Source organism: Myotis davidii, unplaced genomic scaffold (genome assembly GCF_000327345.1).
Source record: "Myotis davidii unplaced genomic scaffold, ASM32734v1 scaffold1488, whole genome shotgun sequence".
In the NCBI taxonomy this organism is placed as follows: domain Eukaryota; kingdom Metazoa; phylum Chordata; class Mammalia; order Chiroptera; family Vespertilionidae; genus Myotis; species Myotis davidii.
This window is the reverse complement of record NW_006298871.1, coordinates 65,439-79,480: the sequence shown is the minus strand read 5'-3', so window position 1 is coordinate 79,480 and position 14,042 is coordinate 65,439. Positions and strand designations below refer to the sequence as shown.

The window sequence follows — 14,042 nt, the reverse complement described above, 5'->3', positions numbered from 1 at the left end:
TTTGATTCGAGGGCCACAATGGGTTCTTAAACTGGACCAGAGGGCCGGAACAAAAGCATGGATGGAGAGTTTGTGTGAACTAATATAAATTCAAAGGAAACATCATTACATAAAAGGGTACGGTCTTTTTTTTTTTTTTAGTTTTATTCATTTCAAATGGGCCGGATTTGGCCCGCGGGCCGTAGTTTGCCCACGGATGTAGAATCAGTATAAGTAGAGAAAGCTACAGGTAAAACTATAGCTCTTGGTTGAGCATTGTCCTATGCACAGAAAGGTCACTGTTTGATTCCCAGTTAGGGAACTTGTCCAGGTTGCAGGTTCGGTCCCAGTTGGGGTGTGTACAGGAGGAAGCCAATCAATGTCTCTCTCACATCAGTGTTTCTCTCTCCCTCTCCCTTCCTCTCTCTCTCAAATCAATAAAAACAAATTTTTATAAAAAAAACAAAAACTAATGCCTGAACCTGTATGACATTTGCCATGTTAGTTTGCAAGTCAGATGCCAAAACTAAGATATAGTCCTCATTTTCATGCTGAGAAGAAATTAAGGAGAAACTGTACAAGAGCTACTTTTTTCAATAATGTTGTGCTACTCAAATGAATAAACTATTTTTTAAACATTTGATTTAAATTTTTTTATTATGAGACAAAATTTTATAAAGATAGTTCAAATCACCTATAATCCCAATAGGCAAGATGATTACTGAAGACATGTTGATAAATGTGCTTTAAATCTTGTTTCTGTATCTGGTTTTGTTTTTTGTTTTTGCTTTGTTTTGTGTTCGGTGTTTTGTTTGTTTGTTTTGCAAATTTGGCTTATTTAGTACACAGTATCTTTTAATCTGATTAAAAATTTTTCTCCCTAAGCATTTTCCACTATCTAATTATCATCTTAATTACTACATGGTATGCTGTCTAGGGTTAACCATAACTTATTTAATCAGTTTCCTGTTGTTTGGCATTTAGAGTATCTACAAATTGGGTGTGTGTTTTTTTTTAAAAAGAAAAATCCTGGAATATAAAACCTCTTCTGAATTCATTACATTTTGAACATGTCTCAATAAAAAGTAGTAAGTACATCATCACATTTAAGTGAGAATTTTTTTAAAAAAGACTGTGCATTTGTATAAGTCTTCAAGTATAATGTTAAACAATATACTTGTAATGTGTTCCTAGATCAGAACTAGCACAAGGTGAGGGCAATTTTACAGCCTGCCTTTGCAGAAATTAGCTCTGAGATATGTGTAAGTAGGACTACTTTCTCAGGAGTAATAGAACATCTCTTTTAGTTTAATTCATTCATATTTTCAAATTTGAAAATATAGGAAATTCAAGCCAGACTAGTCCACATTCAGTTGACTGACATGGGAAGAGTTCATTTGGAGAATGTAGATTTTAAGATGGGCAAATAAGGTCACTAACTTACTCTTCAGTATTTCATCAAATCTAGGACAACATGGATTATAAGAGGCACCATTATTTTATGAGTCACTGAGATAGAACAAAATATGCAATTAAATAATGATATGCCATCGATTGTTAAGAGGTGAAAAAATATGCCTTAGATGTGAAAAAAAATAAGTGGTTACATATTAAAATCCTGAATGTTATCAGTAAGAATAAGGAGCTTGGTATGAACTTTGTAAACTTTGTACCCACACATTGATTTCTCTATGTAATGAACTCATTTCAATGGTTCATTGACTGACTGTGACCCCTTTGTCACTTTCCAGGTGTGGGGAGGACCTCAGGCAAGACCAGCACCAGCTCCTGGAAGGGATCTCAGAGCTGGACATCAAGACAGGAGGACTCCCCTCACAGCTGCTGGTGCACGGGACCCTGGCCTTCCCTCTGGGGTTAGATGCCTCACTCGGCTGCTTTCTGGCCGCTGCCCGCTATGGCCAGGGCCGGGTGGTGCTGGCTGCCCATGAGGGCATGCTCTGTGCTCCCAAGATGAGGCCCTTTCTGCTCAATGCTGTACGCTGGCTGTCCAGAGGCCAGACAGGCAAAGTTGGGGTGAACACAAGTCTAGAAAACCTGTGTGCTCTACTGTCGGAACATGGCCTGGAATGCAGTCTGGAGCCCCATCTGACAAGTGGCTTGGCTGTCTACTGCTGTAAGGCTTACAGTGACAGTCAGGCTAAGCAGCTACAGGAGTTTGTGGCTGAGGGAGGGGGCTTGCTGATCGGGGGCCAGGCCTGGTGGTGGGCCTCCCAGAACCCGGGCCACTCCACGTTGGCTGGTTTTCCTGGTAACATCATCCTCAACTGCTTTGGCCTTAGCATCCTACCTCAGTCTCTCAAACCAGGGTGTTTCCCGGTCCCCAACCCCCAGATGCAGAGCTACCATTTCCGCAAGGCCCTATCGGAATTCCAGGCTGTCCTGAACCAGGGGAATAGGAACTTGGAAAAGAGCTGGCTGGCAAAACTGCGAGGTGATGGGGCCGCCTTCCTGCAGATCCCTGCTGAGGGGGTCCCTGCGTACATGTCCATGCACCGACTTATAAGGAAGATGCTGCAGTTGTCCGGCCTCCCAGCTGTGAGCAGGAAAAACCCAGTGGCCAGTGATTCCCTTGAGGCTACAGTGCTCTGCCTAGCCACTGAGCTGGTACATTCTGGGACTGACTGTTCCAAGCTGGTGCAGAGTTGGGGAACCAGGACCTGCCACTCCAGCCTGGACCCCTCAATACACTCCAATGCTGTGGACATCGATGGAAACAACCCAGGTATGGAGCTAGAGGAGAGTGCTGGGAGTTTTGCAGGACCTGGGGAAGGTTGGGTTAGCAGGTGCTGAAGCCGAGGCAGGCAGCTCTATTCTCTACCAACTACTTTCAGGAAGAGGGGTTGGGTCTTCTTAGAGTTTAGAAGGGAAGAGAGCAAGAAGCATGGATGAGTTAAGTGAGGTATGCAGGAAAGGGCCTGCACCTGTGGAAGGGGCTGTGACGCTCCAGTGGGGAGAACTCAGCCTTTCCTATGGCTTTTCTCAGGCAACGGTGAGTGCTGGGTGAGTACTGGACTCTACGTCCTAAATGGACAAAATGCAGAAATCTCACTGTCTGAAGCTGTGGCCGATACCGGCCTGAAGGTAAGGCCAGAACATCCACTGCCCACATCCCCAAACCTCAGGGCTGCTTCATTCTCATCCAGCTCATGGCAAGGCTACCAGGAACACAGGTAGCTCATTTTACAGGTTTCCCAGGGGATGCAGCTAAATTTCAGGGTTCCTAAGGCAGTGAGTGACGACGCCAGAGTGCTAACATCAGATCCAGCACTCAGACCTAAGCCACAACTTCCACACATGGTGATGTTTGCCTCCCAACAGGAATGTGGAGAGCACACTGCCTTTCTGGGTTTTACCTCTTTACCTTGACACCTGAAGGGTATATTTAATCTGGTCACTCACTACACTCAGAATTTAAATTCCTCCTGCCTCAATTCTGAAAGTCACTTTCTTCCACAGCTAGGGTCTCTTTTGTATCAGGCTCCTTTCTGGAACTCACATTAAACCTAAGAAAAGCAAGTCCAGGACTCCTAACAGAGAAATACTCAGTCCTTCAGACCTGGGGGTAGGGGGAGAGTGGGGAGGGGGAGAGAGGCAAGCCTGACAAAGGAGAGAGACTCAGGTCTCCCCCTCAGGCCAGATCCTGCTGCCTGTGGTCACACCTCCTGTCTGTATACAGGACCCCACAGGCTCATCCTCAGCATCAAACTCAACACACTGGTTTAGGATCCAGTAGAAGAGGTTCTTCCTGATGCGAAGGCATGTGGGACCTAGTCATAGTCAGCCTCAGGAACTGTTCTAATCCCTAGAAAAGTGACTCTTCGTGCTTCAGTACATGTTACTTTTGAAGTGCTAAAATATCATAGGTTTCCATGCGTAGCTCAGAGAAAAGGGAAGGTGGAGTTTGTCTAATTTTTTTCTATTATGATATACAATACAATATTTTATATTAGTTTCATGTGTGTAGCATAGTAGTTAGAGAATCATGTACTTTATACATCGTATTCCCCTCAATAATTTAAATACCCACCTGGCACCATACATGTTACAATATTATTGACTATATTCCCTATATTGTACTTGGCATCTCCGTGACTACTTTATAACTACCGATCTGTACTTCTCAATCCCTTCAGCTATTTCATCCAGTCCCCCAAACTCCATCCTCTCTGGCAACCATCAATCTTTTCTCTGTATCTATGAGTCTGTTTCAATTTTGTTTGTTCATTATTTTGTTCTTTAGATTCCACACATAAGTGAAATCAAATGGTATTTATCTTACTCTGGCTAACTCATTTCATTTAGCATAATATCTTTTAGGTCCATCCATGCTATCACAAATGGTAAGATTTTTTTATGGCTGAGTAATGTTCCACTGTATATTTGTATCACAGCTTTTTTATCCACTCTTCTATTGATGGGTATTTGGGTTGCTTTCATATCTCAGCAACTGTAAATAATGCTGCAATGAACATAAGGATCATATATTTTTTTGATTTAGTGCTTTGAAAAAAAAATATATATATATGGAGTGAAATAGTGAAATCACTGGGTCATAAGGCAGTTCCATGTTTAATTTTTTAAGGAAACTCCATACTGTTTTCCACAATGGCTGCACCAGTCTGAACTCCCACCAACAGTCCACATCCTCACCAACACCTGTTGTTTCTTGATATATTGATGATAGCCATTCTGACAGATGTGAGTTGATATCTCACTGTGGTTTTAATTTGCATTTCTTTGATAATTAGTGACATTAAGCATCTCTTCATATCTTTTGGTCATCTGTATGTCCTCTTTGGATAAGTGTCTATTCAGGTTCTTTGCCCATTTTTAATTGGATTATTTGTTTTTGCCGTTGAGTTGTATGAGTTCTTTATAACTTTTTTATATTAAGTCCTTATCAGATATATCATTGGCCAATATCTTCTCCCATTCAGTAGGTTGAGTTTTTGTTTTGTTGACGGTTTCCTTTGTTGTGCAAAAGCTTTTTCATTTGATGTAGTCCCATTTGTTTATTTTTTCTTTTGTTTCCCTTGCCTGAGGAGATATAGCAGAAGAAATATTGCTGCGAGAAATATCTGATACTTCAGTATGTTTTTTCCTAAGGTTTTATGGTTTCGAGTCTCATATTTAAGCTTTAATTTATTTTGAGTTTAATTTTATATACGGTGTTAGGAGGTAGCCTGGTTTCATATTTTTGCATGTACCTGTCCAATTTTCCCAACACCATTTATTAAATCAACTGGCTTTACCCCATTGTATGTTCTTGCCTCTTTTGTTGTGCATGGCATGGGTTTATTTCTGAGCTTTCTAATCTGTCCCATTGATCTATGTGCATGTTTTATGCCAGTACCATACTGTGATTACTATGGCCTATAATACAGTTTGACCTTTTGCTGCATGAAACAACTCTCAATCAAGTGAGCCACACAGGCCAAGGCTAGTTCCTTGCTTTTCAACACTGAATATTTCATGCCAATCCCTCTGGCTGGAAATGTTTCTATTGAGAAATAACTGACAGCTTATGGAAGCTCTCTTGTAGGTAACTATCTTTCTCTCACTGCTTTTAAGATTCTCTGTCCTTAAACTCTGATTTTTACAGTCAGCTGTTAGGTGGGCTCCTCTTCCCAGCACTGGTACTCTGGGCTTGGGAGCTCCGAGTTGAGTTGATACCCACATTCTGCAGGGGGTACCTTTGCAGCTGAGATATCCTTTGGTATTCTCAGCTGCTGCACATGGCTGCAAGACCAGCCCTTTCACCTCTTTGCCCTTCCTACCAGTCTCCATGTGGATTCTGCAAATCCTTATTTATAAGACTTCTGTTCAGGCAGTCTTTAGTTCAACATTCAGGTTGATTGTTCTGTATTTAGTTGTAATTTTGATTTGGTCCTGGAAGAAGGTGAGTGTAACTTCCACCTACTCTGCCACCATATTAGAGCTCTTCGAGTTTTTCTAATATCCTTCATGTACACAACACTGCAGGTACAGATTGGCTGCCATACCGATGACTTGAACAATGCCAGCAAGTTGTCTCGAGCCCCTATGGTGTCTCACCGATGGTGTATGAACAAGACCAAACAGTCAGTCTCTTGCCTCTGGGGTGGCCTTTTCTATGTCATCGTGCCCAAAGGCAGTAAACTGGGACCCATGTCCATCACTATTAAGAGTGCTGTGCCTGCCCCATATTACAAGCTGGGTAAGTGAACTGAACATTGAGGGAAGAGGGAGCGCTAAGGATGCTGTAGTAGTTTAGGGGCTGGTTGCTAAAGAGGAGAGGGAGAGGGATGGGTGGACAGAAGAACTGTTCAAGGTTGAAGTGGAGGCAGGAGAAATTGAACACCGTGTGCCTATGGAGACTTCAGGGTAGAACCAAAGGAAGGATCTGGAGGCCTGTCCTTCCCTTCATAGAACTAAAGGAAGGATATGGAGGCCTATCCTTCCCTTCATAGGAGACCCACATGATAATAATTCATTATTTCAGTGTCCTCTTCCTAGAGTTCAAGTTGTGCTTTTCAGCTCAAGGGAAGTTGGGGAAGTGGTTGAGAGATCCATGATATTTATTTGTAGGTAAGACATCCCAGGAGGAGTGGAAGAGCTGTATTCAGGAGAGCCTGGCTCCCTGGGGAGAGCTGGCAACAGACAACATCATCTTGACGGTGCCAACTGAAAACCTCCGGACCCTGGAGGACCCTGAGCCTGTGCTCCGCCTCTGGGATGAGATGATGCAGGCTATAGCCAGGTTGGCAGCTCAGCCTTTCCCGTTCCACCGTCCGGAGAGGATTGTTGCTGATGTACAAATCTCAGCTGGTGGGTGTTCCAGGAAAGGACTCCTAGTCAGTGGACACCATTTATCATTTTGCCTTTTTAAATGTCCAATATGGGAAAGGCATAATTTTACCAATAAAAGTAAAAAGCCATAAAAGACGTGGACCTTGATGGGATGCAAAAATGTTTACATGTGAGAAGGTAAATCATTTACATCTACAAGGTGAGATTTCACAGGATGGGTAGAACAATCTCAGGAAAAATGATTCTAGGAGTTCACAGATGACACTGAGGGTTGTTTCAAGGAGAGGCTAAAATAGAAACATTTCCTTCCAGCATAAGTCCCAGTGGCAATGAAAGGAGGGAGAAAAGAGGTTTATATTAAGTATTGAGTGGTTTAGAGGAAAGAGGGAATCTAAAGAAAAAATAAGGAAGTCTGGTTCCAAGTGGAAAAAATTCCTCTGGAATTTCGGTGTTATCTTTTAAAAAGGACAAGATTCTGTCTGTTAAAGAGTATACATCTAGACAGCAGTGGTTTGCATAGGTGAAGAGATGATGCTGTTCTAGCCTTGAGGATCTAACATTCAGACACAGGACATAATGTCACAGCCTTGCACCCAGAGGAAACACACAAAAATGAAGAAATGAATTATACCAAGAATGCCTGTGTGAAGTATATAGGAAAGCCATTTACTTTCCAATGAGCACAGAGATTCTGGAATAGAGAGGAATGAAGGGAGATGGGTTTGGGTACCCCACTTCATGCCTCCTCTCTTTCTTTTTGGTTCCCAGGCTGGATGCATTCAGGGTACCCCATCATGTGCCACCTGGAATCGGTGCAGGAGCTCATCAATGAGACCAACATGAGAAGCAGAGGTCTGTGGGGACCCATCCATGAGCTGGGCCACAACCAGCAGCGACATGGGTGGGAGTTCCCCCCGCACACCACTGAGGCCACTTGCAACCTCTGGTCAGTCTATGTGCATGAGACAGTCCTGGGAATCCCCAGGGCTCAGGCCCACCCTGCTCTGAGCCCTCCAGAACGAGAGAAGAGGATCAAAGAGCACCTGGGCAAGGGAGCCCCCCTGTGTAACTGGAATGTGTGGACAGCTCTGGAAACATATCTGCAGGTACTGAGCCAAGATTCAGTGAGTTGGGGGCCATAAGACCCCTCTGTCATGTAACATTCTTCATCAGCCCAGGCCCACCACCCCTGGACATGAGAGATTGGGCCATATGGTGATGCTTCTCAGCTTATACATTTCTACATGGAGATAGTTATACCTGTCCCATTCGCCTCCTATAATTTTGCAATCATAAGTAAGAGGAAATGAAAAGTGTTATGAAAAAGTAAGTAGAGAAAAATGCAGCCTATTGGTATTTTGACCAAGGGCAGAAGTTGGGTTAGGCTTTCTTGAGATTGAATCATACTCTTCCACTCACTGGTTTTGACCTTGGTCACCTAATAAGTACTCCAGAAATGGTCGTTGTTTGCTTTGCTTTGTTTTACCTCACCTTAGTTTTATGGGTCAAGTGTTATATCCCTTCATAGTAACAGTGACATGTCTGTCTATGGGACAAATGCAGGAAGGCATGATAGGAGATCAGGCTGTTAAGGAGATTCTCAGACTTACATCATCCCACTTGAACCCAAAATGCTTTAAGAATGAATAAACAAACCAACCAACCAAGTGGAAGGAAGCGCTGAACCAGGTCTGCTTTATATGAAATTAACATAAGTCCCTGTCTCCTTGCCCAGTCCTGCTTGGGATTTTAATAGTTTGGAGCTGTCAAAACTGTTCTTCATATCAGATCTCCTATGCTGTCCACCTCAACCCTATAGACAGGGACACTTTTCACAGAGGCACATGCTAAGTTGAGTTTAAACTGCCAATCCAGTATCATACATTTAAAGGATGGACCCAGAACTTAAAATCAGAAGTTAATGATGAGTTCCTCTTTTTTGTTTCTTCTTTCACTCATTTTCTAAAGAGTGGATGTCAATGAAATAACTTTGCATTGCATCCATTCTGTATTCTTATATAGCCAGTCCAAGGGTCTATAAGGAAACAGGCCTTAAACAGGAGGTTGCCATTGAAGTTGGAAGTTAAAAACCTAATTCTGCCCTCCCCACATACCCACTCACCATGGAGCCCTGAATATCATTTTGCAAAAGCTATGGGCACACTTATCATCTTGGAGTCTGAGCCTCTGCCTCAAGACAAGCAGACACTTGCTTTCTGTACCTGAGAGATTTCTGCTCACCATCACTCCTCCCACTCAGGCCTTAACTCAGGTCCTCATTATTCTTCCTTGTCTATTCCAGAAGCCTCCTACATTGTTCCAGCATCTTGCTTCTACCTCTACCACCCACCTTCCAAAACAATCTTATATTCCACATTTAACACTTTCTGAATGTTCTGCTTTCCAGACAGGATGAAGTGTAGAAGACCCTTTATCAGCACCTCCAGCTCCAGCTCCAGCTCCAGTTTCCTCACCTCCATAATTACCCTCTAGTATACCAGGCTGCTTTCCGCTGTGAGCGTATCTCACTGTTCTAGGCTTCTGTGCCTCCCCATGTTTCCTTCCTGCAGCCTCAGCTTGCTTGAACATCTTGTCTATTACCTGTCAGATCACCTGTCAAAATTCAGCTCTATTAACCTCTTCTCCCTATATCATCCCAAATATGTACAAAATGAAGGTTTCTCATCTCCCTAGGGCTCAAACCTGTCTGATGCCAAGGAAAACAGTTAGGATCTGGGGATCTAATTTTTTAATTAAAGATAATAATAATAACTGTCATTTATTGAGATATACCCCTTGTCAGATATTAGGTTCTCATGATGTCCCCTACTGGATTCAGGGAGTATAGGTTTGTGGCCAGATTCTGGAATTACTGGATAATAGAAGGTTGGAATGAGCCAATGGGATTGTATTTATGTGCAGAGGTCAGGTGGAGAGACAGGGACAGATAATAGGAGTGAAGCTAATAAATGATTAAGAGGCAATAATCACCATAAATGACATATCCTTTTTTTAAAATGTATTTTTATCGATTTCAGAGAGGAAGGGAGAGGGAGAAAGAGATAGAATCACGATGAGAATCATTGATCGGCTGCTTCCTGCACGCCTCCTGATGGAGATCAAGCCTACAACCCGGGCATGTGCCCTGACTAGGAATCGACTGTGATCTGGTTCATAAGTCGATATTCAACCAATGAGCCACACCGGTAGGGCCGTAAAGGACATATTCTTATGAACAAGCATGTTGCCATTACTTTTGGAAACTTGATGTCTCATCCTGCCCCTTCTTTCTCTTCTCAGCTCCAGGAGGCCTTTGGATGGGAGCCATTCACCCAACTTTTTGCTGAGTACCAGACCCTACCCAGCATCCCCAAAGACAACACTGGCAAAATGAATCTGTGGGTGAGGAAGTTCTCTGAAAAAGTGCAGAAGAATCTGGCTCCATTCTTTAAGGCCTGGGGCTGGCCCATCCAGAAGGAAGTGGCTGAGAGCCTGGCTTGTCTGCCTTGGTGGGAAGAAAACCCCCTGCGGGTTCACATGCACACTGAGGAGTAAAATGTACAGAATCACTTGGGGTCAGGAATGGCCAGCTCCACCACCCATGTACCTTGAGCCTGAATCCTACTTCCTTCCCTGTCTTCAGAAAGGCAGTGAAGGTCCAAAGACAAAATAAAGACAACTTTCTCAGGAAAATACTATGGTACTTCTCTGTATTGATTCTCTGCTTATACTGTCACTCTCCCCAGGAGCTGTGCTTCACCATCCTAGTCCTCCAGTGGAAGAATTTTCGTCTTGGCATCTTAAGGTCCTGCAGGCTCTGTTTCTATTTTTGACCAATATTTCTAAAGACCATGGGTTACCATAATAATCTGATATCACTCCCTCACTACTGCCTGAACAAGGATCTTAATTTCTTGTGCTTTGAGAACTTTTCTAATAGCAGGAGAGACAGGGTGGTATAGTGGAGAGAGCCTTTGGCTCTATGGAAAACCATTTAACTTCTCTGTGCTTCTGTATTCTTTTTCTTTTCTTGTTTCAAAATAAAAGTAGTGATTTCATAAATGTTTACCTTTTAATGTTTGACCCCAGAACATATTCAATATACATCTAAACTTAAAGCCCTCATAATGACTCAGGTACCCATGACACGGGGATAAAAATGTATTACTTGATAATGGTGAATGTGTTTGCACCATAACATGTACCCATGTGTAAGGGTATCCTTAAGCTTTCTCCGGGTCCCAGTTTTTTGTGGACAAACTGAAAACTGAATCTCACTTCTGAGTTGACCACCCTGAGGTTGGCATTCAGTCCTCATGTAAGAGATTGTAATGAATATCAGCGTCACTCCTACTGCATTGTTGAGATCCTAGCCTATCCTCTATCCTTTCTCCTGCCTCTGGAAGGATTCTTGACTATAATCTAAACCTGTCATCAGAAAAGCTCAACTGAAACATTTTCCACCTTCCTCAAGTCCTCATAAGTTTGTGATTAAAGTGAAGTGACCCCTGTCTTTGCTCACAGAAGATTTACCCTGGGACAGGCCCTGCTGGTTTCACATCACTTTCCTCACAGTCAGTGGGCTCCACATGAGTCATGACAATGAGAACGCAAGCCAGTTTTCCACTGATGGTAAAGATAAGATAGCAGATGGTCACCACGGCCTCCGCCTCTGGAATTCCATGATTCTAAAACCATTTACTCTTGTTGTTTTTTCATTTTTATTCATTGATTGATTTTTAGAGAGAGAAAAAAAACATTGATTTGTTGTTCCACTTATTTATGCACTCATTGACTGTTTCTTGTATGTGCCCTGACCAGAATCTAACCCACAACCTTGGGTGGATGCTCTAACCCAGTGGTCGGCAAACTCATTAGTGAACAGGGCCAAATATCAACAGTACTTCTTCAAAATAGACTCGCCCAGGCTGAAAACCGACTTCTGCACATGGGCCACAAAGTTTCAATCGCACTGTACGCGCGCCCGTATGTGGTATTTTGTGGAAGAGCCACACTCAAGGAGCCTAAGAGCCACATGTGACTCGCGAGCCGCAGTTTGCCGACCACGGCTCTAACCAATTGAGCTACTCAGCCAGGACACAGTCTTGATTTTAAAGAAATCTTTGGATAAAGAGGGAAAAAATTGTCATAAACAAAGAATTTGGTTTTTTTCCCAGCTTTGGAAAGACAGGAATCTGATCAGAATGACCAATGGTTGGGTGTCTCCTCTTTTAAAGTCTCAATTTAATGACCTATGCTTACTGTTTACCTGAAGTCATGCCTCCCGTCATGCTTTATTTAATAATTCTCATCACCTTTGAAATTAATGCTTGTTTAATGTTCTTTTCCCTCACTAGGCTGTGCATTTCATGAAGGCAGGGCTAAGCCTGCATTTCTCAGGGCTGTATTTCCAATACATATCAAAGTGCCTGGCACATCAAAAGTTTTCCATAGGTATTTGTGTATTCAATAAAGGTATACAAGACTGATTAAGGATTCCCAACTACTATCCCAACTAAATACCCTATAGAGTCCTATGATAATTACTGAAATTCAAAAGAAAGTTTTCCATTAATCTAGAAGGAAGTTTCCATATAACTTTAATTTTTCCTCCACTGTCTTCTATATCAGACCTAGCTACAAAAAATCTTTGGTTATATTGGTTGACAGACTGGATGGAAGGAAACTTTCCTTTGGTTTCCTCCTCACCCCATTTATATATTAAAGATTCAGTACTTTCAAGAATATTTGTAGAAATTTTTTTGTAGGGATGATGATGGAAACTTTCAAGGGAAATCATCAGTTATTAATTTTTTTAGCCTTGACATTTTATGGTCTCTGTCTTCACTTCTTCCCATACTGGTTTCTTTTCTCACCTTATTTGTACTTCAGCCAGCATTAATTTTTGAGAAGTTTTCCTTTCTTGTGAAAGATCACTTTTCCTGGCCCTGCTATATGTCATTATATTCCAGATCAAAGGCATTCCCCTAAATCAAGATGATCCCCAAATCTCTTTATGACATCAACCAAAATAACTTGAGTTCTTTCCTATCTGTCCTCAAGATGGCATACTAAGCACAGACTCCAGCCTCTTCAACCCCTGGCTGTAAATTACCAGAAAGACGTCTTTTCTAAACCTCTAACACAGCAATGGAAAACTAGAAAGCAGGTTCCTTTTTAAAAATCTAGGGAGGTGGTATCACATGGTTAAAGAAAACCAAGAACTTGCCTAATACAAAGTGATTTCAGAGCAGCTGTGGCCACAGGAGTTGTCCCAGTCCAGCGGAAGTGGATTGGAGGAACTGGTAAATCTCAAGTATGCAAAGATGACCCAGTTCTAATAAATCTAATATGTTCGCTAAATTCAGATTACATGAGAAAAATTTATGATCATTCCAAAAGATAATTTGCAGCACAGTCAAGTAGAAAAAAATGTCCTGTAACAAATAGTGCATCTACCAGAAACCTTCAACAAGCATTATACTCAATAGTAAAAAGTTAGAAGCATTCACATTAAATTCAAGAACATGAGAAGAATGTTCACTCTTAATGCTATCTTCAATATATCCTTGGAAGTCCTTATTAATGTGTGGAGAGCAGCTACAGTGTTTGGACAGGTTCAAGCCTTGGACTAATGAGAGGGCACGGTCCTCTCGTGGCAAAGCCACATGCAAGTCCTAGCTTTTCCCTCACTAGGCTGTGCATTTCATGAAGGCAGGGCTAAGCCTGCATTTCTCAGGGCTTTATTTCCAATACATATCAAAGTGTCTGGCACATCAAAAGTTTTCCATAGGTATTTGTGTACTCAATAAAGGTATACAAGACTGATAAAGGATTATAGCCAAATATTATAGCCAATTATAATTGGCTATTATAGCCAAAGGCTATAGTTGTAAGCTTGACCTTATGGTCCCAATCTGTGTTTCACGTGCCTAAGTGATATAGGCTGCAGAAAGTGCAGCAAGTAAACAAAGCTTGATCAGGTGCATGTAACTGAGTAGATTCGAAACCGGCGAGAACATTGTAAACATCTTGACCACTCCCTTACTTTGCCTTGTGGAATCTGGCTATAAATAAAAACTTGGTTTGCAGGCTATGGCACTGTCTCTCCATCAGAGAGGGCAGCATCCATCTAGCCCAGCTTTATATTCTTGTCTATCTTCTCCATCCTTCACCACCCCCTCTCAGGTTCACCCATGGTTGTGCTGGCTCGGCACATTAATGCATTAAGATAAGAAAACTAAGCAAACTGA

The 14,042-nt window shown here is 42.3% G+C and overlaps 1 protein-coding gene across 2 annotated transcripts in view; it reads left to right on the top strand.

The window, feature by feature from the left end:
- Window positions 1-10,851, top strand: part of TCAF2 (TRPM8 channel-associated factor 2) — a 12,185-nt gene extending 1,334 nt beyond the window's left edge. The window contains exons 2-7 of one of the 2 annotated variants that reach the window (XM_006774514.2): window positions 1,731-2,722; window positions 2,984-3,081; window positions 5,983-6,196; window positions 6,568-6,807; window positions 7,558-7,895; window positions 10,090-10,851. In XM_006774514.2, the coding sequence (XP_006774577.1) occupies window positions 1,731-2,722; window positions 2,984-3,081; window positions 5,983-6,196; window positions 6,568-6,807; window positions 7,558-7,895; window positions 10,090-10,344 (2,137 nt within the window). In that variant the 3' untranslated portion in view covers window positions 10,345-10,851. The remainder of the gene's footprint in view (window positions 1-1,730; window positions 2,723-2,983; window positions 3,082-5,982; window positions 6,197-6,567; window positions 6,808-7,557; window positions 7,896-10,089) is intronic. The other variant, XM_015570981.1, reaches the window with a different exon arrangement.
- The last annotated feature ends 3,191 nt before the right edge of the window (window positions 10,852-14,042 follow it).